We start from the raw sequence: 22,161 nt of genomic DNA, 5'->3' as shown, positions 1-22,161 counted from the left end.
TGGACATAATCTCTTGGATAGACTTAGGAACAACAGTAGAATTCAAGGACATGTAAAAGCATGGAGAGATGAAGACAAATGACCATAAGAGACAAAATGAGAGATAGGATGAGAGATACAAGTACGCTTACCTTTGCATATAGCAATCAGAGGAGAGTTAGGATCGGGAGGTGGATCACTAGGCGGGGTAGAAATCTTGGTTGGAGGTTTTTGCTGACGATGATATTCCTGGAGTGGTTTTTGAGGAGGAGATTTAGTAGGAGACATAGTTGGTAAGTGAGGAAGACAAGGAGGAGAACTATCACTACCAACTGAAGGAGAGAAATTGGATTAAGAATCATCAAATGTGACATCAACACTAATGAAACGACGACAAAGAGTAGGTGTGTAACATTGGTATCCCTTTTGGGCATGGGACTACCCAAGAAAAGCACATTTAATTGATCTAGGATCAAGTTTATCATTCCTTGGACCTAAGATATGAACATAGCACACACAGAGATCTTAGGAGGTAGATGAAACAAAGGTGCATTAGGAGAGAGCACTGTATAAGGGTATCTGACCACCTAGAATAGTGGATGGCATGCGATTAATCAGGTGACTGGTAGTTAGAACAACATCACACCAATATAATTTGGGAACATGCATATGAAACACTAAGGCATGAGTGACCTCTAACAAATGATGCATTCTGGGTTGGAGTGTGGGGGCAAGAAGATTGGTGAGTTATACCATGGCCATCAAAAAATTGAGACAAAGTTGTGTGAAAAAATTCATGAGCATTATTAGATCAAAAAATACGAAGTGAAGCATTAAATTGTCCTTATTTGCATAAAAAAATGATTTGAAAATTGAGTACAATTCAAACCTTTCTTTTATAAGATAAAGATATGTGACCCAGAACAATTATCAACAAAAGTGTCAAAATATCTAAATCCCAACAATGAGGGAGTGTTTATTGAACCCCAAATATCTGAATGCACTAAATGAAAAGGACTACTAACACGACTCTCACACTCTATGGAACTATCTAAATGCAATAAATAAGATAGTCATTGATCTCTTATCATCTTGATATTTTGCAAGCATGAAGGTTATATGGAAATAATGTAATCTACCAGTTAATTCTTTAAGATACTGTTTTAATAAATCAAGTCGTGTAACATTTCAGAGTTACACTAGATTACATATTTTGATTTGTCTTAATATGCATTCCTAATTTCATGTTACCATGTTATTTACTATCTCATTCAAAAACTCATGTTTTGTGTATAATTTTAAAGTTAAAAGCACTTAAAATTTAAATATTTTATGATGAGACGGTTATTAATGTCTGATCTTCCTGATACTTTGCGAATCTTGTATTACTAATCTTAGAGGTTTTTTTTTTTTTTTTTTTTTTTTTTTTTTTTTCTTCTTTCGAATCTCTATATAATTTTTGTATATGTTTTTCCAAATTTAATATATTATGATTTCTTATAAAAAAAAATGTAATCTAACAATTGATTTATTGCTCTTTTCAATGAAAAGTTATGGAGTTGTGTGATATCGCATAGAGTTACACCAGGTATAACTTGAACTTGATCCATATATATTAGCAACTTAGTCAACCATTTTATCTGTCCTCAACTTAGTCAATCCTTCTGTTTGAGATTTAAACCATATTGTTGGAGTTGGAATTGGGTAGTAGGATTTTTAACAACAATGTTTTGCAAGTTTTTATTTTTCTTAATTTTGTTCTATTACAATCTAGACATAACACTACTAAATTTGTCAACCTGATTTTGGTTAAATAGTTTTGCTCTTTTAGTTGTGGAAATTCTTGATATTCAGGATGAGAAACCTTATACTGGGGATCAATGGATTGGAAAAACAAATTTTGTTGAAATACGCTCATTTTGGCATATCTTCAGAAGTTTCTATAGAATGTGGAGCTTTTATATTTTGTGTTTGCAGGTAATTCTCTTTTTACTCTCCCTATCATTGTGTTTCCTGGATTTTATTTCTACCTTTTCTTTTGGAGTCTAATATTATGAACAATATTCAAATACCCTGTCCAATATAGGCTATGATCATTATTGCTTCGAATGGGTCAGGGAAATTAATATCCATATTTGATGGTGATGTTTTCAAGAAGGTGTCGAGTATCTTCATAACTGCTGTAATACTGAAGCTTGTACAAGGTAGAAAACCAGTTGAATGGGTTCTGTTGGTGCATTATTTATTTCTAGTCCCATACCTGTGGACACAAATGTACTTTTCATTATATTTTTTCCTTCTCTCCTACTCTTACTTTATCTCTGTTCTTCAGCCTTAGAAAGTATGATTACATATTTTTATTAAAATATTTTCCACTTCATTTTCATATTTTTTCTGGAAGTTCATTGGATTCTCAAATCTGAAAATGGCCATGCCAAACACTTAGGACATGACACCAATGTCCCAACAATATCTTTTAAACTCAAAAAATGTCACAGTCATTTATTTATTTATTTTTATAAAATATTTTTAAAATTATAGGGTGTTTTTATTTTATTTTATGTTTCATTACATTTAGTATTTTGGCATGCAAACAATCAAAGAAATATCTGTTATATATTCAGTCACATACATAGCCTTGTCCACATCTAGATTTTTGGTATTTGCCATGTCTGACACCCATGTCCAACGGAGATATCAAATATTTTTTGCAGAAATATATCAATGACAATGATCCACTAATCTACTCTAGAAAGTAACACGTGGCAAGAATTAATACCGTATTTTTTTTTTTTTTGCCCTTTATGATGCCAAGCTCAAACCTGGCTACCTCAAATTAGCTTCATCATTTTCTGTTCTGTTTTTTTTGGAGTGGGGGGTATTCATAATTTTTATATTGAAGCTAAGCTTTTTCAACTTGTTGTGGAAGAGGGGGGGGGGGGGGGGATCCTTCTTTGAGTTATGTATCTTTGAGAGGGGAAAGAACTTTTTAAGATCGGTGTTTATGGGAAAAAATCTCAACCCTATGGTTGTCTAATATTGATCAAGCTGTGCTTGGGAGTAATCCTAAACAAACTTGTACTCTCAAAGAGGGTGATACTGCATATACATTCCAACGGAACTCGAATGCCTCTGGAAGGTATCTTCTAGTAGGCTAGTAACTGAACTCAGGTTAGGGGGCCTTAACAGAAGGCAGGGAGATGAGTGGATGGAGTTGCAAAGCTTACTTTGTCCCGAAAATCATGCTTTGGTTGTATCACTTGCACGTAAGGATAGGCTGCTATATATGCAGCAGGCATAGGTGCATGACTCACGTAAGGGTAGAATTGAAAATGGTGCCGTCTAGTTAGTTGGAGAACCATAAGAATTCAAGCATGGTTGAGAGTGACAGGGCGAAGGGTGGTGCTCCAAAGAAGGCTTCCAGGGGAGATATTGATGGGAGGAACTGGGTTTTCTGGTGGTGACTCTTAGTGGTTTTCCCGCTTGGGGCTGACTCCAAGCTAGGCCTAGGTTCTAACTCCTAGGTTATATCCCTTTGTTTTCCTAACAGAAAATAACAATACCCAACCGCTGGAATCACAACTCCACACAAAACCCATCCACACCAAGATTTGCAAAGTCTCAAACAACCTGATCTGCCAAAAGGCCAAAATGTACATCTTCGACATCCTCACCGCCTGTAAAAATGCCCCATCGCCAATCTCTCCATCTTATACTAGAGCTGCAGCAACAACCCGTCACAAGGCAGATTCTCTCACCCCCTCGACCCAATCTCATCGGGTAACACTGAACCCAAATTTTGTTTTCTAAGCCAAACTTGGACTTTCTAAACTTCCACAACCTGACCCAGGAAAGCCCCTTATTTGACCTGTCTCAGTTTTTGAAAGCTAAAACCCAAGTTTTTGCATAACCCAGCCCATTAACCCAAAGCAAAAGCCACCTGTTACCCAAGCCATCCTTTTAAATATGCAAGACCCATAACAGATCAAGCTCAGTTGAAAAAAAAAACAAAACTGAACCTAACCGTCAGGCACAGTCAAGCTTCCCTGAATTTCAGTAGTGCAACGCACACAATATGATTTGTTCAGTAAACATCAGTTAATAAGCCGTCAAGATTCTTGTTCATTGACCTATGGTAATATTAGAAGCACCTTATTTTGATGGTTGTAAAAATAATCCATTGGATTTTGTTGACTGGATAAGTGGGATGGAGCAATTCTTTGAGCGAGCAAATATTGCAAATAACATAAAAGTCTGGTTTACAAAGTTGAAGTTAATAGGAGGGGCACAACTTTTCTAGGAGGACCTTGAATATCTCTGCTATATAAAGTATGAACCTCCCATTATTGCGTGGGAAGATATGAAAGAAAAGATTCATTGAAGTTGTAAAGTGGTCATGGTTGTGGTTTTTGGTGGAGTATTTGAATGGAGCAGGAGGATTATAATCGACATATTTGGTTTGAGGTTGGATTGGGGAATAAAGTCTGGTTTTGGTATGATTGTTGGTGTGCTGATTAGTCTCTTAGAGTGGCCTTCCCACTTTTATATGAGAATGCTACAAATCGTGAAGTGTTTGTGGGGATTTGTTGGTGCAGTAGAGTGGGTGGGTGGGGGGTTGGGGCGGAGTTGGAATGTGCGATTCCAACATGGATTTAATGATTGGGAGGTGGAGTTGGGGGGATTTTTCTTCAGCAAGTGGAAGTTGAAGAGGAATGACGAATTTGACACTCTTTCTATAATGCTTTGAGGGGCTCTAGTTTGTCACCTTCCCTTGGAAAAGCATTTGCCGTGTGAAGGCTCCACGACAGGTTCTTTCTTTGTTTGGATGGCTGTGTAGGGAGAGATTCTCATAGGTGATAATTTAAGGAGAGGATTCACTATTGTGGATGGTGTTGCTTGTGCCGATGCAGTGAAGAGGATGTCGTTTATCTGCTGATTCATTTTGAGGGGCTTCCAGGTTATGGGTTTTGCTTTTAGAACATTTGTTGAGGGGAGGAATTGGTTGGGGAGGCGTTCATCAGGTTTTTGGAACTTAGTACCACCGTGTGCAATGTGGATCATTTGGAGACAGCGTAATAATTGTATTTTTGAGGATCTGGAACGTTCAGGGGATCAGCTCATAGCTTTGTTTTCTGGGACCTTATTTGATTAGTCTTGTGCTTGGGGTTCACTTCTAGTGATTCCATTCCGTTATTTATAGACTCTAATCTGTTGTACACAATTTCTTTTTTATTGATTTCTTGTACATATCTTTTAGGCTGCTTCATCCTTTTCATATGAATTAGTACTTTATTTTATTATAACTTTGTCTTACTTATAAAAAAAAAAAGAATTAATTCCATGAACCAACAAGAATTTACTTCACGATGATTTTAAAAACCCTTGGAAAAAGGAAGATGTAGCTTATAACTTATTAAGCCTAAAGTAGAGATGAATTCAAGTGCCTCGATTTACAGGATGAACTAACACATCAATATGTCCTATAGGAGAATGAGGTGAAAAGTCACTAGCCACCGTCAATTCTCTTCAACATTAACATGGTCTTGCTTTTATAAGTCTTCATTTTACTAACAACTGCTTAAGTTTTTTTATTTATTTTTATTTTCAATGCTTTAGCATATTTAGTTTTGCAAAAGTATGGGCATTTGCTTTTCCCTTGGTAATATGGAGAAGCCTATTATATCCTCCACACAGCTTCACATTCAATTATCATGACAATTTTCTGCTTCATAAAATATTTTTGATTTTATTATTTATTAGTAATACTGCTATTCCAATTGGATTTTTATTTTTTTGGTGGAAATATTGCAGCTGTCCTTGATATTGTCCTGAACTGGAAAGCAAGGCAGAACATGTCAATATATGTCAAGCTAAGATACATTTTGAAGGCTGTTACTACGGCAGCATGGGTCATAGTTTTAATAACAACTTATGCCTATAGTTGGAAAAATCCTCCAGTGTTTGCACAGACCATTAAGAGTTGGTTTGGCAACAATCGAAGTTCACCTTCTTTGTACATTTTGGCTGTCCTCATTTTCTTCTCTCCAAACATGCTCTCCACAGTGTTGTTTCTGTTCCCATTCATTGGTCGATTTCTTAAAAGATCAAACAGTAAGATTGCGATGCTCTTGATGTGGTGTATTCAGGTATGCTGATGTATGTGTTAAAACTTTTTCAGTAATTCTGTTTATTGCTGGAAGAACATTACATCTTACATGCATATGGATATGATACCTGAAACTATTTTTTAGCATCTTGTTTAATTTATTCTCATTCCATACAGTATCTCTTCCATCTTTTATTTTTATTTCTTTCTTTCAATCTTTTTATATCTTGCAGCCTCAGCTCTATGTTGGAGGAGCAATGCATGAGAGCTCAATTTCGATTATCAAGTAAGTGAACGAAGTTTGATTTTTGGATCAGCATGTCTTAAATTCGAGCCACTGATGCTCTTGCTGATTAGCTTCTAATTTCTAGGTACACCATGTTTTGGGTTCTCCTGATGGCATCAAAATTAGCATTCAGTTACTACATAGAGGTATTTTTCTTATATATCCTTAGAACTTATGGTTGTTACTGTTGCTGCTATGTCTTTCTTTGTTGTTGTTATTTCTTGTATGGTATGCGTGTGTTTTTTTTTTTGACTTAATCAAACAAATAAGTGGTATCGAAAAAGTAATTACTTGATTGTTCGGAAAGTAAGAAACAAACTATTGTTTCTAGATCTAGTGCAGAGGCTAAGTATAGGGCCATGGCACACATATCGTGTGAGCTTATGTGGGTTAAGCAATTACTTGAGGAATTGAAATTTGTTGTGAAGGTGCCTATTTCAATGCATTGTGATAACCAAGCGGCAATTCACATTGCTTCCAATCCTGTGTTCCATGAACAAACCAAGCATATAGAAGTAGATTGTTATATTACAACGATATGTTTCTATAAGAGTCCAAATTGTTGATATATTTTCCAAAGCTTTATGTAAGACTTGTTTGGGTTTATTGTGTAACAAACTAGGATTGTATGATATATACTCTCCAACTTGAGGGGGAGTGTTATGGGTATAAAGTGGGGGCAAAATAGTAATATCACTGTACTCCTTTATATATAGATAATATTTAATGTGTTAAGGTCAACTTATCAAACCCTAAACACTTTTACTTTAACAACAATATATTTAGATTTTCTCTCTACTTCATCTTTAATATGATTGAACTCTCTTTAAGCTTCCGCTTTAACATAATATATATATATATATATATATATGATTTTTTTGGATAACATATATCTTGTGCATTTTGATACCTCCTTTCTTATAAACAATTCTACCTTGCCTGATGCTATGTATTTTGTAATGAAAAATGTTGCTCAATTTATTCATTATGCATTGTTGTCTAGTTGGAGAAGGTTTGGAAAATTGTAAGATTTATGGGATCAAGTATTGGTTAAATCCGTCTCAAAACTTTCTTCTTTGCAGATTAGGCCTCTTGTGGGTCCAACAAAACTTATAATGCAAGTTCATGTAACTACATTTCAGGGGCATGAGTTCTTTCCTCAGGGTAACAACATGAGTTTGATGAATTATTTAAATTTAGCGTTGTGGGCATAATTTCTAATGTTATCAGTTTCTGTTTGCAGCCAAGAAGAACATCGGTGTAGTAATTGCACTTTGGGCTCCTGTAATTATTGTAAGTTGTTATGTTTGTCCCAGTGTCAATTTATTTTCCATTAATTATTTAGCTGTATTCCATTTTATTATGAATTTCTAATAAAATACTTTTTCAGGTCTACTTTATGGATACTCAGATTTGGTATGCTATCTTCTCCACACTATTTGGTGGTATATATGGTATTTTTCGCCATATTGGAGAGGTTGGTGGAATTTCTATTGGAACTCCTTTTGTTCTTTGTTATTTACATGCCTTGAATTTTAAGTAATGTTATATATATATATGTGTGTGTGTGTGTGTGTGTTCAAGTTGCACATGCTGTAATTTTTAAAGTAATGTTACAACAGTAATTGTTTTTTTTAATGAATGCAAGTTTTGATAAATCAACTTGGGGATTACATTTTATTCTTTTACTCTCCATGCTCGCAAATATTCAAGATAATTTGAGAAAGATAAATATCTCATTTATAAAATGTTTAAATTTCGAGGTTAAGAACATAAAATATGTAATCCAATGGTGGGATTTAAATATTACTCCAATAAGAAGTTATTAGATAGTGTAATATTGCTTAACAATTAATTACACCAAGTGCAAGGTGATCATGACCTTATATGTGTGTGTGTGTGTCTAATGGGTCAAGTTACACTTGATGTAACTTTACTAGAGCTACACTTTTTTTAGACCATTCATTTCAATTTTCCACCTTTTTACGAAGGTGGTGCAGCATTTGCAGCCTCCTCACGAGGCTATTGATAAATATGATGACTCTCATTCTCATTTTAATAACCCTTTTGGAGTTCCTCCAAGGGGTAGGAAGAAATGAGCCAAGGCTTATTGGGAAAATTTTGGATTTCAAGGGAGTCTCAAACCAGAAATCTTTGGAGATTGGCTTAGCACCGTTGAGAGGGTGTTTGATTATTATGAAATTATGGATGAAAAGAAAGTGAAGCTAGTTGCTATTCGCCTTAAGGGGAGAGCTTACACTTGGTGGGAAAAATTGCAAATTTCTCGCCACTGAAGTGGTAAAGTCAAGATCAAGAGTTGGGAAAAGACAAAGAAAAAGCTCTGTGAACAATTTCTTCCTTTCAACTACAACCAAGCACTCTACAAAGGCCTACACAACCTTAAGCAAGAAGGTCGAGTGGAGGAGTATATGGAGGCATTTCACCAACTTGTAGTAAGGGTTGATTTGAATGGAAGTGAAGAACAAATTGGGTGCAAGGTACTTGAGTGGATTGGAGCATCCATCCAAGATGTCCTTAGCCTTCAATCATTGTGGAATGTGTCGAAAGCCTACAACAAGGCTCTATTGGTGGAGAAACAACAAACTAGGCCTGCTTTGAGGTCTGAATATTGGTGTTCCAGGTCTGGTGTGGGTTTCTAACCAATATAAGGTTGGGAATTCAAGTACAAATGGGAGAGGAGAAACTTCTGGGGTTGGAAAGCAACCAGGAGGTCCTAATTCTGCTATTACTGCCTCAAAGCAGTCCCAAACAACCACTTATCTTCTTGGTCTGAAGGTCCTGGAAAACACACGAAGTGATATTGAAAATGATAGAACATTGTAAGGCTTAAGTCAATTGACCAGTAGAATACAAATTAAAGGGAGAATCAGAGAGACAAAAGGACCAAATGGTAAGGATAATGATTTAGTGGGATGAAGAATCCCTTTCCCAGGATAGGCCCAGAAGAACCATCAATATACAAAATGGTGTTTAATAGACATCAAATTAGAGAAGAGAGATAATATACCAACGAGCCTGGATGGAGAGGAATGGGCCACACATGCAATGTTACTCTAAATCAACTAGTGTAGCAACAAAAGAAGAAGGAAGTGCATAATATATCAATGAGTCTGGATGGGGAGGAATGGGCCACACGTGCAATGTTACTTTAAATCAACTAGAGTAGCAACAAAAGAAGAAGGAAGTGCGAAGTGCAATTGCCAGATGAGTTTGCCAAGCTGAGTAATGAGTGCATAAGCAGAACCAGAACTAGAAGTGGCGTACCTTGATGGAGTAGGAGTAGGTTGTGGTGTAACACCATCAAGGACCTGATTCACATTATTTCACTTTCCATATTTTACCTAACAATAATTCTAAATATGATTGCTACTACCACAATTATTACATTTCTTGTCACCATGTGGACCACCTCCCCAACTAGAATCGAAACAAAAACCATTGCCTACATGGCCACTACTGGAAGCACCAAGAGAATTACTAGTGCTGGAGCACAGCCATAAATTATTTCAATATTTATTTTGGAATTTCATTGGACTATATCATATTTTAAGTTTTTATTTGTTTAGTTTGAGTTGTGATAGGGATTAAATTTCATGTTCTTAGATAAGGATTAGTTTAATATTTGGATTAGTATTTGAGTTCGGCTAGGATTGGTTGTTTATCTTTATCTCTTATGTTCCTAGAAGCTCTATAAAAGCTCCAAATGATTTCTTTTGTATTCAGACTATTTTGATTAACGATATTTATTTGTACAAATTGCATTTGTGTTTGGTGGTGATTCCAAACAACCCTTAGGTGGTGAAGCGTAAGGTTTAACCATGGGATTGATATAGGAGGGAAGCCTAGGTTGTACTGCATCAATTACCCCGACCTCCACTACCAGAGACTAAAGCAAAAGACTCCAACGAAGTGATAGTGAAATTTCGTCCCAATGATGAATATAGTAGTTGAGAATAAGCATTAGCAGGGATAGATAAACTCTTAAGGATTTGATCTTTGAACTTATATAAGTTAGAGTCTAAACCAAACAGCAAAAAACTTATCAAAAAATTTGGTGCAACCAGCTAGTTATGTTTAATAAGTCTCAAAATCTGGTCAGATTTTTATTTAATGCTTTATGTTATAGTTTGTGTAGAATTTAAGTAAGTCAATAAGTCTTAATTTAAGTCAGTCAATAGTCTATGTGGCCTTTTGACTGCATGATCTTGGAACTATGGAGAGTTTTTTTTTTTTTTTTTTGCAAGCTGTCACTAGAGAATGTAGTGCTATTTATATGTTGAGTATGCACTGGTGTAGATCATCCTTTATCAATTAATATATCTATTTTAGAGAATCATTCTCTACAGCCCTATTTTTGGTTTGTTTCTTCATCTAATCTTTCTATTATCCTGTTTTGCCTTGTTCTAAATCTGTTCCAGTAGCCATTGGTTAATGTAGACTGCATCAAAATTCCTCGCAATGACGCTTGTACTCCAAATCAATAGTAAAAGGATCTCATCAAGTAGGGAAAAAAAAAATCAATAGTAAAAGGCTGATACTGCAATAGATGATCCTCAAAGTCTAAAAACAAGTTAAGCTTCAATAACCCCCCCCAAATAAAAAAAAACATATTACGTGACACTAATCCAAGATGCCCGGACCTCCCAAATCCACTAGCAAGGAAAAAATACTTAACAAATCTGTATATAACCATCAACTCAATCCTTCTTAGTCCTATTCAATCCTTAGGCGACTAAGCCCCACCAACAAAAATAGTAAAAAGCCTCCACATGGTTTGGCTTGCTTCTCTCCTTGTAGTTTTGGTTTTTTTTTTTTGGTTGGTGATCCGAGAACTACTTGCAGATTGATTTAATGGCTACTAGGGTTGAAAGATTACATGCTAATATAAAATAACTAGTGACTAGAAAAACAACAACAGTAACTCTTAACAAGTTCCAAACAAAAACAGCCAACGAGATTTGTTCTTGTTATGTGCTCTTGTGAAATAGATCTATTTGAGCATATTTGGAGTCTGGGTTTAATGAAAGTCACGTGCGCCATTCTTGTAATGTCCTTTTTTGCCTAGTAAAACTTTCTTCTTGAGACCACCCATTGGTGTAGGCCTACGGCTGAATTGCAAAAATCTTGTGTTCCCTGTGGTGTTGTTTGCTCAATTTTTCTATAAACCCATTACAATTAACTATGCTCTGAATAAATAGGTATCAATACTTCCTCCATCACAACATTCTTGGGTCTAGATCCTTAAATTCAAGCTTTGATGTTATAATGGGGAAGATAGTTTAAAGTATACTTGACTACCATGTTGATAGATATTCTGTATTTGTTTTTCAAGAAGAAAAGTAGTTGGTACCGTACCTCTGTCCAAGAAAGCAATGTATCGACTAGTTTGCACAAGCAGTACAGTTCAAAGGTACCTGACACATTAATAGTTGGCACTTGAATGGAGATGCATCACACTTTCCACATGATTTCGAATGATTTTGGTCTCTCAAGAAACATCTTGAGGTTTCAGTAGTGTGGTGTTCAACCCTAGAGTTGCTGGCCTCTCTCTCTCTCTCTCTCTTTATATATATATATCAACAAATGTAAAATTTTGATTGCCCTTATTTAATTATAATACTTTAACTGCAAAACTAAATAAGATGTCAGAGCATGTAGAAAACTGCCTTACTGTAGATTAAAATGTTTGTTGCTTGATTACTTTTACTCTCAATAGTGCATTTTCAGCATGAAGTCCTTGAGGGTATATACTTTCAAGTATGTTTTGACCTTTACTTCTGATTTGCTGCTAAGGAATTAAGTGTCCTGATGCATGCATATACATGACCATGTATTCCGTACGTCTACATATAATATGCTGGTTTTGACTACTCTCTAACCTTCTATGACACATTGACGTTACTAGATAGGCTTTTACACATGAGTATACCATTCCTGTATGTTAATGGCACAGAACAGCTCTTTCTCCTTTGTTATTTACATAGAACTTTATATGAAGCTATTCTAGAGTTTAAGGAAAAATATTGTGGTTTTCTCTGGTTTTCATTTTTAATAAGTGTCTTGAAAACTCAAAACAATGTTTTGACTTCTCAGGACCGAACATCGGCAATGCTGAGTTTGCGATTTGAATCACTGCCCGGTGCTTTTAATGCCTGCTTAATTCCAGTGGAAAGGAATGAGAAAACCAAGAAGGGACTAAAGGCCACTTTCTCTAGCAAATTTGATGAGGTTTGGTTTCTGTTTTTTTTGTTGTTTTTAATGAATAATAATATTTTTATAAAAGCCTCAGTACGGAAGAAATATACTAAGAGAACAAACAATCAGAAAAAAGAACAACTATCAATGAATGTAAGCAAATAAGGAGATGTAATTGATGTAGGACACAATTTACTATTTTATTATTGTGATTTATTATTTTTGGTATTTTTATGTAATTTTCCTTATTTTAGGTTTAGGGTATTTATTTCCTTGTTTTGGGTGCTTTTAATGTTGTTTAGTTAAATTAGGGTTTTATATGCTTTCTTAGCCACCTTAGGGTTTCTAGCCACTCTAGGTTTTCTTTTTACTATTTAAATGCATTGGAGGTAAACACATTGTAGCCTCCAAAGGCAATTTAGTTTATTATTAATAAAATTTAGACTTTGTTTATTTCTTTCTCTGGTGGATTCTAGGAAATTATCACCTTGTGAATTCAAGAAATCCCTTGTGGATTTGAGATTTACTACTAGAAACTAACAGTTTAGTTTATGTTCCATCAAGAGAGCATCGTGTGTGTTTTCTTTAGGTTTTCACGCATCAGTAAAAAAGAAAACCTAGGATGGCTAGAAACTCTAAGGCAGCTAGGAAAGCGTATAAAACCCTAATTTGACTAAACAACATTAAAAGCACCAAAAATAAGGAAATAAATACTCTAAACCTAAAATAACGAAAATTACATAAAATACCAAAAATAATAAATTACAATAATTAAATAGTACTTCCTCCGTCCCACTTTGTTTGTCCTCTATTCCATTTTGGGATGTCCCAAAATATTGTCCTGTTTCTAAAAATAAAAGCTATTAGTTTATTAATGTTCCTATTATACCCCTAAGTCTCATTAAGAATAACTCTTTTTAAAAAAAGCTGATAAATTTATTTAAGGGTAGTTTTGTAAACTTATACATTTTTATAAGGCAGACAAGATAATAAATTATGTTCCCTTAAAATATTTGACTTTTCAAACAGGACAAACAAAGTGGAACGGAGGAAGTAAATTGAGTCCTACATCAGAAATGGTGGACAATGTAGTCATCAACTCATATAAAACGCACCGAAAACTAGTTTCTGCTCTGTAGAAGTCCTCTCGAAACCCTCAAACGCATGATTATTCTGTTCTCTCCAAACCATTGACATCAGACACAAAGGTACTGCACTATAAATAGTGCCATTACCCTGTTAAACGAAACTCCCTTTCCAACATGCCAGTACATCAATTATACTCGAACATAGAGAAATATGCAAATAAGAAGAAAATATGAGAAAAGAGGAGCTGTTTTCTATATCTGACAGCCCTCAACCAATCCATTCCATATAAATACGACAAGCATTTACAAATATTACAAGGATTATTATTGTGACAGCTCACTAGGGGCACCTCATCAATGGTATCTTCTTAAAAAGTTTAGAATATGAACATCTCAGCATTGCTATCTTCTATAAGAGCTAACCATTCTTTATCTGTAACAGTTAGCAAACATAATTTATAATGATTGAATCCAAATCAGCACCTTTTTTTTCTTTGGAGTTAATGAGTTGTCTGGTCATTTCAGATCCCTTCTAATAAAGGGAAGGAGGCAGCAAAGTTTGCTCAGTTGTGGAACCAAATTATCAGTTGTTTTAGAGAGGAGGATCTAATAACGAACTGGTAAAATGATGATCCTGTTTTTGGATTTGTTTTCCGTGATTCTGGGCTGAACCATAATTGCTGCTTTCTTTTAATGTTATTTATTTATTTAATATTTGGTCCTTTGGAATTTAAACTATAGATCAAAAAATTTGCAGGGAAATGGATCTGTTGCTTGTTCCATACTGGGCCGATCCTGATCTGGATCTTATCCAATGGCCCCCTTTTTTACTTGCTAGCAAGGTTAATCTACTCCTGAGCTAAATTTCTTCCATGAGCTTCACTAAAACTTGTAAATGTATTAATCCTGTAGTAGCAGTGTAGATTCTTGCAGCATTGGATATGGCTAGAGACAGCAATGGAAGAGATAGTGAGTTGAGAAAGAGATTAAAAGAAGATAAGTACATAAATTATGCTGTTTGCGAGTGCTATGCTTCATTCAAAAATATAATAAGCCTTTTGGTTCTCAGAGAACGTGAAAAATTGTGAGTTTTCTACTATTGTATATGTTAGAAGTATTGTTAAATGATTAAATTTATCATATCTCAATAGCTTAAGCTTTTGGGACAATTAGTAATTTAGCACGGTATCAAAGTAAGAGGTCCTGACCTATCTCCCATTTAAATTCCCATGTGTTAGGCCTCACCTATTAAAAGGTAGTTTCGGCCCACACGTGAGGGGGAGTTTTAGAAATATTGGTTAAATGATTAAATTTAGGCAAAATTTGCTTAACAGTACATTTTTAGAAAAAATTTTGGTGAATAGCATGTGTTTGAAGTTATTTAGTTATGTAGATTGTTTTTGGACTCAAGTTTGGTAAAATCGAGTTCCAACCCAAAATCGAGTTTAACAAACCTGAGGTCCAACTAATATAGGTCTTATGTGGAATTAAAAAAAAAAAAAAACCACACAGAACTCGAGTTCCAACCCAGTAAATGAAAAATCTGACACCATGAACGAACCTAGCAAATTCAAACCCAAAAAATCAAAACCATAAACTTCATACCCAAAAATAATCAAACCCAGGCAAGTTGAACAATCAAAGATCAAACACAACACACACCATTAGACCCAAAAACCATTTGAGTCCACCAACCCTTCAAAGGAAATTCATTGAACCAAACAGATCTATTGAAGCACCCACCGAAACCAATCACCAAACCAAGCCAAACAAAATCCCAGCAAACCCATCCTCTCCCTTGCATTCGTGACCCATCAAACTGCAAAACCCATGCCTATTGGCCATCGTGACCCATCATAACACAAAAACCAAACACCCATCAACTGTTGTGACCCATTAGAGCACAACAACCCAAATATCCATCGCCATGACCCATCGACCAACTGTGGAGAGAGAATGGGTCTGTGCAAAACGGACAGAGAAAGAGGATTTGAATTGTAAGCCACCACCACAATGGCAGTGACGATTTGTTGCTAGCAGCGGTGAAAGGCTGAGCTTGGAGCTCTTTGGTATGGAGGTCTAAACTGGGCTGGAATTGCAAACTTGATTTCCACGTGTTTATTTTTTAAAAAAAAAATCCACGTCAGACGACTAAACTCAATTTGCTAAACTCGATTTCGGGTTGGAACTCGAGTTTGGAAAACTCAAGTTTCAAAAACAGTCTACATACCTAAATAACTTCAAACACATGCTATTCACCAATTTTTTTTTCTAAAAAAGTACTATTTAGCAAATTTTGCCTTAAATTTACTATATCTCAATAGTTAAAGCTTTTGAGACAATTGGTAGTTTAACAGTATATATATAATCAAATAGGCCAGAGAGTATAATTTCATCTATCCTCATGTATTCTGTTATTTCTTTGATGGTTTGCTCTGTCCAGGATTATAAATGAAATTTTCTTCAAGGTTGACAGTCATATAGAAAAAGGAGATTTGATGAAGGAACTAAATTTGAGTGCTCTTCCTAGCCTCTATGAACAATCTGTTGAGCTCATTGACTATTTGGTAATTGTTTCAACTGACAATCTTGACATTTTTCTGTTGAGTCAAAAGTTAGTAACAAAATAACTGGATTTCCAATACTTACGACAGTTGGCAAATAAAAATGAGCACAAGGATCAGGTTGTAATTGTCTTGCAAAACATGCTAGAAATTGTGACCAAAGATATATTGGACGAAGAGATTTCTAGGTAAATATATTGGTGCGACTATCTCGTTAAAGTATATTAATTTGCTAATATCATTATTATCCATTTGTTCTCTTTCTCATGTAGTTTGGCAGAGTCAAGTCATGGTGGCTATTATGGAACCCATCAGGGAATGGCACCCCGTGATCTATATCTACCTCTATTTTGTGATGGACTTAGATTTCCTGTTGAACCAGAAACAGAAGCTTGGAAGGAAAAAGTAAGTTTATTTGTAGCATTACAATGTAGCACAAAATGTGAAAGTTACTATGGGAAATTTTACCGCAGAATACAAATATTACTTCCTATAATTTAAAAGAGCAATGGACCTAGGGGGAGGGCGAGTGGGACCGTTTCATCCTTTAGTATATCAACTGTACCTTTATTCTTTGGTGCAATGATGTTTAAAGTTTTCTTGGCTTCCTTGTACATGGACATGTGTCATCCACTTGAAGGTGGGCCTTGCTTGACCCATGTTTGTTTTGAGAGTCAAGCCAAAAACCCTAGGAAGCACGGTGCAGCGACTCGACAATTTTTGAAAATGTAGAGTGTGGGTGCAACGGGATATGTTTATTAATAAATTATTAAATATATTTTTATTTATATTTTCTATATAATGCTAAGCATATTTTTCATGTAATGGTAAACATATACTAATTTAAGATTAATAGTAGATAATAAAGTGTGTTTTGACAAAATTTGAGATGAATTTAAGGATTAAGCACCAGATATATATAAATTTTTTTTTTTTAAATTCAAATAAAATAAGATTTTTTTTTTAAAAAAGAAAAACATTTACCATGGTTCTTTTGAAAATAAGGCCCACAAACTTGGGAAAAAAGTGGAAACTAACACCAAGGCCCAAACAATTTCGTTAGTTAGTAACGTTTCGAAACTATTTTGAAAACTAACATCTTGAGTCTCTTAGACTCGATTTTGCTCTTTGAACTTGAGGCACAAAGCCTCGAGTTTTATGATTTTTCCATGTGAAACTTGAGTCTTAAAGACTAGAGTTCCATAATGAACAAAGAATTCAAAGAACAACGTAGCGAGGAAGCCAGAGAACAAAGAATTCAAAGAACTTCAAAGAAGAAAGAATGCAACAAAGAAGGCAGAGATTAACTAAAAAAGAAGAAGCAGATGCAGATCAACAAAGAAGAAGAAGGCAGATCAAAAACAACAAACCCAAACCCCTAACAGAAACAACGAACCCAAAGAGATCAAAAACAAAGAACCACGCCCTTGGCTCCTCCCACAAACCTAGATATCCTTAACCACCCTTCAGCTCAGATTGAATCCCAGTGATGGTAGCCGGCTCGTACTAAACTCAGGCGGCGAAGGCTCCAAGCGGCGGTGGCAAGGGCTCCAGGCAAAGGATTTGTTGTAGAGCTTTTCTTTTTCCTCAGGCATTTGGTTTTCCTCTATCTCTTTTTTCTTTAAATGTGTGCAGCAGGAACTCGAGTGGTTCATACTTGAGTTCCAATAGAACTCGAGTCTATCAGACTCAAGTTACTACAATGAATTCGAGTCTCCAAGGCTCAAGATATTAGTTTCCTAAATAGTTTGGAAACATTACTAACTAACGAAATTGTTTGGGACTTGGTGTTAATTTCATTTTTTTTCCCACAAACTTGTGTTTCAAATTGCTTCTGGGTGTTAAACTGATTGGTTCTATAAAGAAAAAAGTGGTACTTTTGTAAGTATGCAAGCATGTAATGGTTTTTGTAAAGCATGCTCCTTCCAAGAAATTCTCCTCTACTTTTTAGTTTTTAATTTTACTTTCCCACTTATTGGGATCTGTTTGGGATCCGCTTATTTTGCTGAAACTGAAAACTTTTTACTGAAAGTGCTATAGATAAAAGTAAAAGTTAGCTGAAATAGTATAGTGGGACCCATGAATAGTACCAAAAAGTGCAATGAGACTCATGAATAATAGCAAAAATAATCTTTGCCAAACGGACACTCAATGTTCCTTCTTTGCCCTTTAGTTTCATCATCTTCAACGATTTTTCACGTTTCATCATCTTCTTTGATTTTTCACAGTAACATTCCCAGTAAACACTCAAACAACTCTCTTCTCCTCTATTTCAACTTCTTTAGCATCTACCTTCTTGCCATATCATGCAAATCTTCTCTCTGCAAGTCAAGAGTTAAGCAACTCTTCACCTCCATTGACGAGATCAAGTGCATAGAAGCACTAAAAAAGTTCAGCTCCTTATTTCAGTCCGGAACAAGCTTTTTGGCTGGCATGACGAAATTTCGGCTGGAACACCGGTTTAGGCCGGTACAGCTCAGAATTTGAAGCGAAACTATCATCATCAATGCAAGCTTCTTCATTCAAGCTGTGAATCTCTCTTCTAATTTTCTTCTTTTTAGTTTTTAATACTTTTATTCCTTCATTTTTACTGACCGGTCCGGAACGTCCATATCGCCCAGAATGCCGAAATCTTGGCTGGAACACTGGTTCAGGCCAGTACAGTCTGGTATTTGGGGCCCGTTTCGGACTGAATCAGCCCAAAACGGAAAATGAAAAAATAAAATAAAAGAAGGGATTTGTCACAGACGCGCGTGCAACTGTGTCGATGGCCGCACGGCGCATCGGTGCATGTCAGACACTAGTTCAGCGCCCCTGGAGCCGCACCCGTGCTTTCTAGCTGAAACCCGATATTGGCCCAAAGAAGACCCAAGGCTACCCGTTCACTCTTAGGCATAAAAAAAAAAAAAAAAAAAACAAAATCTAAAGTCCAAGAAAGAGAATACAAACTGAAAAAAAAAAAAAAATATATATATATATATATTGGTCTCCAACGGTAATGTATAGAGCAAAATAGTAGTTGCCGGAGCTAGTTAATGACTCTAGCCAGCGAATCTAGGTTTATTGGCAATAGAAAGAGGGTGGCTTGTGGTTGTGGTTGTCAGCGGTTAATAGCAGATAGGCTGCTCTGATACCATATTGTTAGGGAAAATGTGTGTTGGATTTGTTAACTTAACCCTAACACAAAATATTATTTATATATATCATGTACAATGATATTACTACTTTGCCCCTAACTAATACCTATAACAGTCACAATTAAGACTCATTGTAGTTATTAATAAAAGCCAAATCAATCCCGTATCTGGTTGTTGTGGAAAATGATGATAACATTGACTTAGATGTTGTTGATTAGGAAAGATGAAATATATGATGTGAAATAAATTATTATTTTAGCTTATATATCATGTTTTATTATTTGAGTTTGATCAATTTGAAAATAATCTTTAATCTGATTTATTTGGCTAGTGTAGTTAATTTTTGTTACATAAGTGATGATTATATTATTCATTAGTTGAACATGATTATATTAGTCATTATGAAGTTTTTATGTATCTTACAATACGTGAAACAAATAAAATAAAATAAAAAATTGAAACATGATATGATTCATGTTTTGACAACTATGAAATAATGTATGCACAATAGTAAGATTAAACAAAATAAGACAATTCCAATGGTTAGTACTATTTTGCTTTTGACAGTAAAATAACATTGATGTTACTCGTGTCTATCAATAAAGTAATGGTGAATTGACCTGTGTATATCTGTTAAAATAATTGCAAACTTGGAGGTGGAGAAACAGTAACTTATTATGAATTCAACAAAAATAACAATTTACGAGTTTAGCAGTAAGATATCAATAAAATGATATAAGTCTAGTGGGAACATAATTATAGACTAGTATAGGTTCAACCAAAAAACTTTTGGTTCAATGGGGTAGACTTGAGTGTGATCATGAGGATGAGATAGCCAAGTCCTTTGTTGATCACTAGATTAGAAGGATGTGATCTCTTTAATTAGAGCTTGTTGCCTTGCTTAGTTTTGAGAAATAGGAAGATGATATGTTTTACTCTTTTATTGAATATGTGGTACCCTTCTAGAAGAGTATGGAAGTTTCTAGGAAGATTCCATTGACTGGCTGTCCCTACCCCAGCTGGCTCACTCAAGAATATTACATGTCCTATCATAATCATACTTCTGTAAAAAGGGAATGAATAGTAAGGGAATGGGTGTGTAGATTCTCCAGCACCTTCTTTCTATAAATGTTTATGTTATTATTTTCTTTCCTTTTTCAACATGTGTGACAACCACATCGGGTGTCTACAACATGGTATCAAAGTATTAAAGATTCATATCATTGATTTATTTTTCTATGCCCTTCTTATTTTTCCATTCTTTTTCCTTTGTTGTTTCCTAATCTTAGTTAATACACCTTTGTTATCACTAAAAGCCAAGGCCTTTTCTCAAATAATGTGGTGTGGAAGCCACAAAAAGCAGAATACGTCTACTTCAAGAAAATAACTTTGAATCCACAAGTGTCATTGAATCCACATGGAGAAAGGGATTTCAAATCCACCAGAAAATAATAGGAAAAAAAAACTTTGATTTTTGTTAAACTGAATCTGAATTTCAAAAAATGTTTACTGACTTAGAGACCTATTTAAAGACCCCGATCCACCGTGAACAACCGAGATCTACCAAGCTGGGTTCTGGTCAGATCTGAATCTCGAGTCAGATCTGTGTCTATAGAATGGATCTGCAACATCAATAACAACAACAAAAGCCACCAACGATGGCAACAAGACAACATGCTGAGAACAATAACAACAACCAACAGCAACAACAATTACCAACAACCATCAACAGCCACTGCCACACCATCAACTACCAAGAATAACTTACGAACATAGATCTAAAGGTTGCACAAGCAAACACCACCAGCAACCATTGGTTCTGAAACCGTGTTAGAGAGGATGATAGAATAATATAGAGAAGCAAAAGCAAGAAAGAGAGAATGGATTATGTGGTTTAGTCAATAGCCTACATCCACAGATTAAAGCCCTTGCGGCTACATCTTTACTACATGCTCAAGTCAACTATTACAGTGAACCCTAATAGTGTATATATAGAGACTAGTTAGGATTAGCCTAATATGGCTTTACAACATAATTGGACTTCTTGGACCAATACATCAACATAAACCCAATACTTTAACAGCACCAATGCTTTCTCCTTGATAGCTATCGGTTCTGCAAGTTAAGCCACCAACTACAAGACCAAGTCTCCTTGGCAACTCCAAGGCCTCTTGATGATATAGGGATTGCTCCAATGATTCCAGCACCAAAATTCAACAAAGAACACTAAGGTTTCTTTGTGTATAAGGCTTGATTCTTCTCTCTAAGAATTTGGCAATTTGGGAGGGTGAAGGTAAAGACAACAATAGGCTTATCTCCTAAGGAAAATGGGTAGCTCTCTCACTCTACAATTTGAGAATTGGGTGTTGAATCTCGTGGGATAAGAAGGCTATATGAGAGGGATAATTTAATGGGTACAACAAATAATGAGAGTAATTGAATCCTCTTGAGTTCGCAATCTCACTCAATCGAGTATTATGTGAGGGTCAGCGAGATTACTGGTAACTGAATTTCAGAATTTGTACCTCACCTGACCTGTCTCTGGATAGTTAGATCTCACTCAACCGAGATTCTTAAAGCAGCAATTCAACTCCAACACTTTGACCTCTCAGTCAAGTACAATGTAACCCACAAATGTTTAAAATACATTGAAATTTATAGCATGACACTAAAATCCAATCATTAAATGATGAAATTTTTCCACGTAACCGTGAAAAAAGAGGCCTCAACAAAAGTTTACTATCTGTATCATGATTCCAAAATTAAATTCTTCTTTGAATCAGAA

General features: G+C 35.3%; 1 protein-coding gene across 2 annotated transcripts in view; it reads left to right on the top strand.

The window, feature by feature from the left end:
- The window catches only part of LOC126714793 (callose synthase 3-like), an 87,781-nt gene that overhangs the window by 25,565 nt on the left and 40,055 nt on the right, over positions 1-22,161 (top strand). For both annotated transcript variants that reach the window (XM_050415106.1, XM_050415107.1), the window contains exons 15-29: positions 1,834-1,956; positions 2,066-2,183; positions 5,791-6,125; positions 6,319-6,371; positions 6,457-6,517; positions 7,454-7,535; positions 7,615-7,664; positions 7,762-7,848; positions 12,486-12,620; positions 14,201-14,295; positions 14,433-14,517; positions 14,599-14,759; positions 16,119-16,242; positions 16,330-16,427; positions 16,512-16,644. In XM_050415106.1, coding sequence (XP_050271063.1) covers positions 1,834-1,956; positions 2,066-2,183; positions 5,791-6,125; positions 6,319-6,371; positions 6,457-6,517; positions 7,454-7,535; positions 7,615-7,664; positions 7,762-7,848; positions 12,486-12,620; positions 14,201-14,295; positions 14,433-14,517; positions 14,599-14,759; positions 16,119-16,242; positions 16,330-16,427; positions 16,512-16,644 — 1,740 coding nt within the window. The remainder of the gene's footprint in view (positions 1-1,833; positions 1,957-2,065; positions 2,184-5,790; positions 6,126-6,318; positions 6,372-6,456; positions 6,518-7,453; positions 7,536-7,614; positions 7,665-7,761; positions 7,849-12,485; positions 12,621-14,200; positions 14,296-14,432; positions 14,518-14,598; positions 14,760-16,118; positions 16,243-16,329; positions 16,428-16,511; positions 16,645-22,161) is intronic.

The sequence above is a fragment of the Quercus robur genome, chromosome 2 (genome assembly GCF_932294415.1).
Source record: "Quercus robur chromosome 2, dhQueRobu3.1, whole genome shotgun sequence".
Classification (NCBI taxonomy): domain Eukaryota; kingdom Viridiplantae; phylum Streptophyta; class Magnoliopsida; order Fagales; family Fagaceae; genus Quercus; species Quercus robur.
This window is presented reverse-complemented; position numbering and strand designations above follow the sequence as displayed.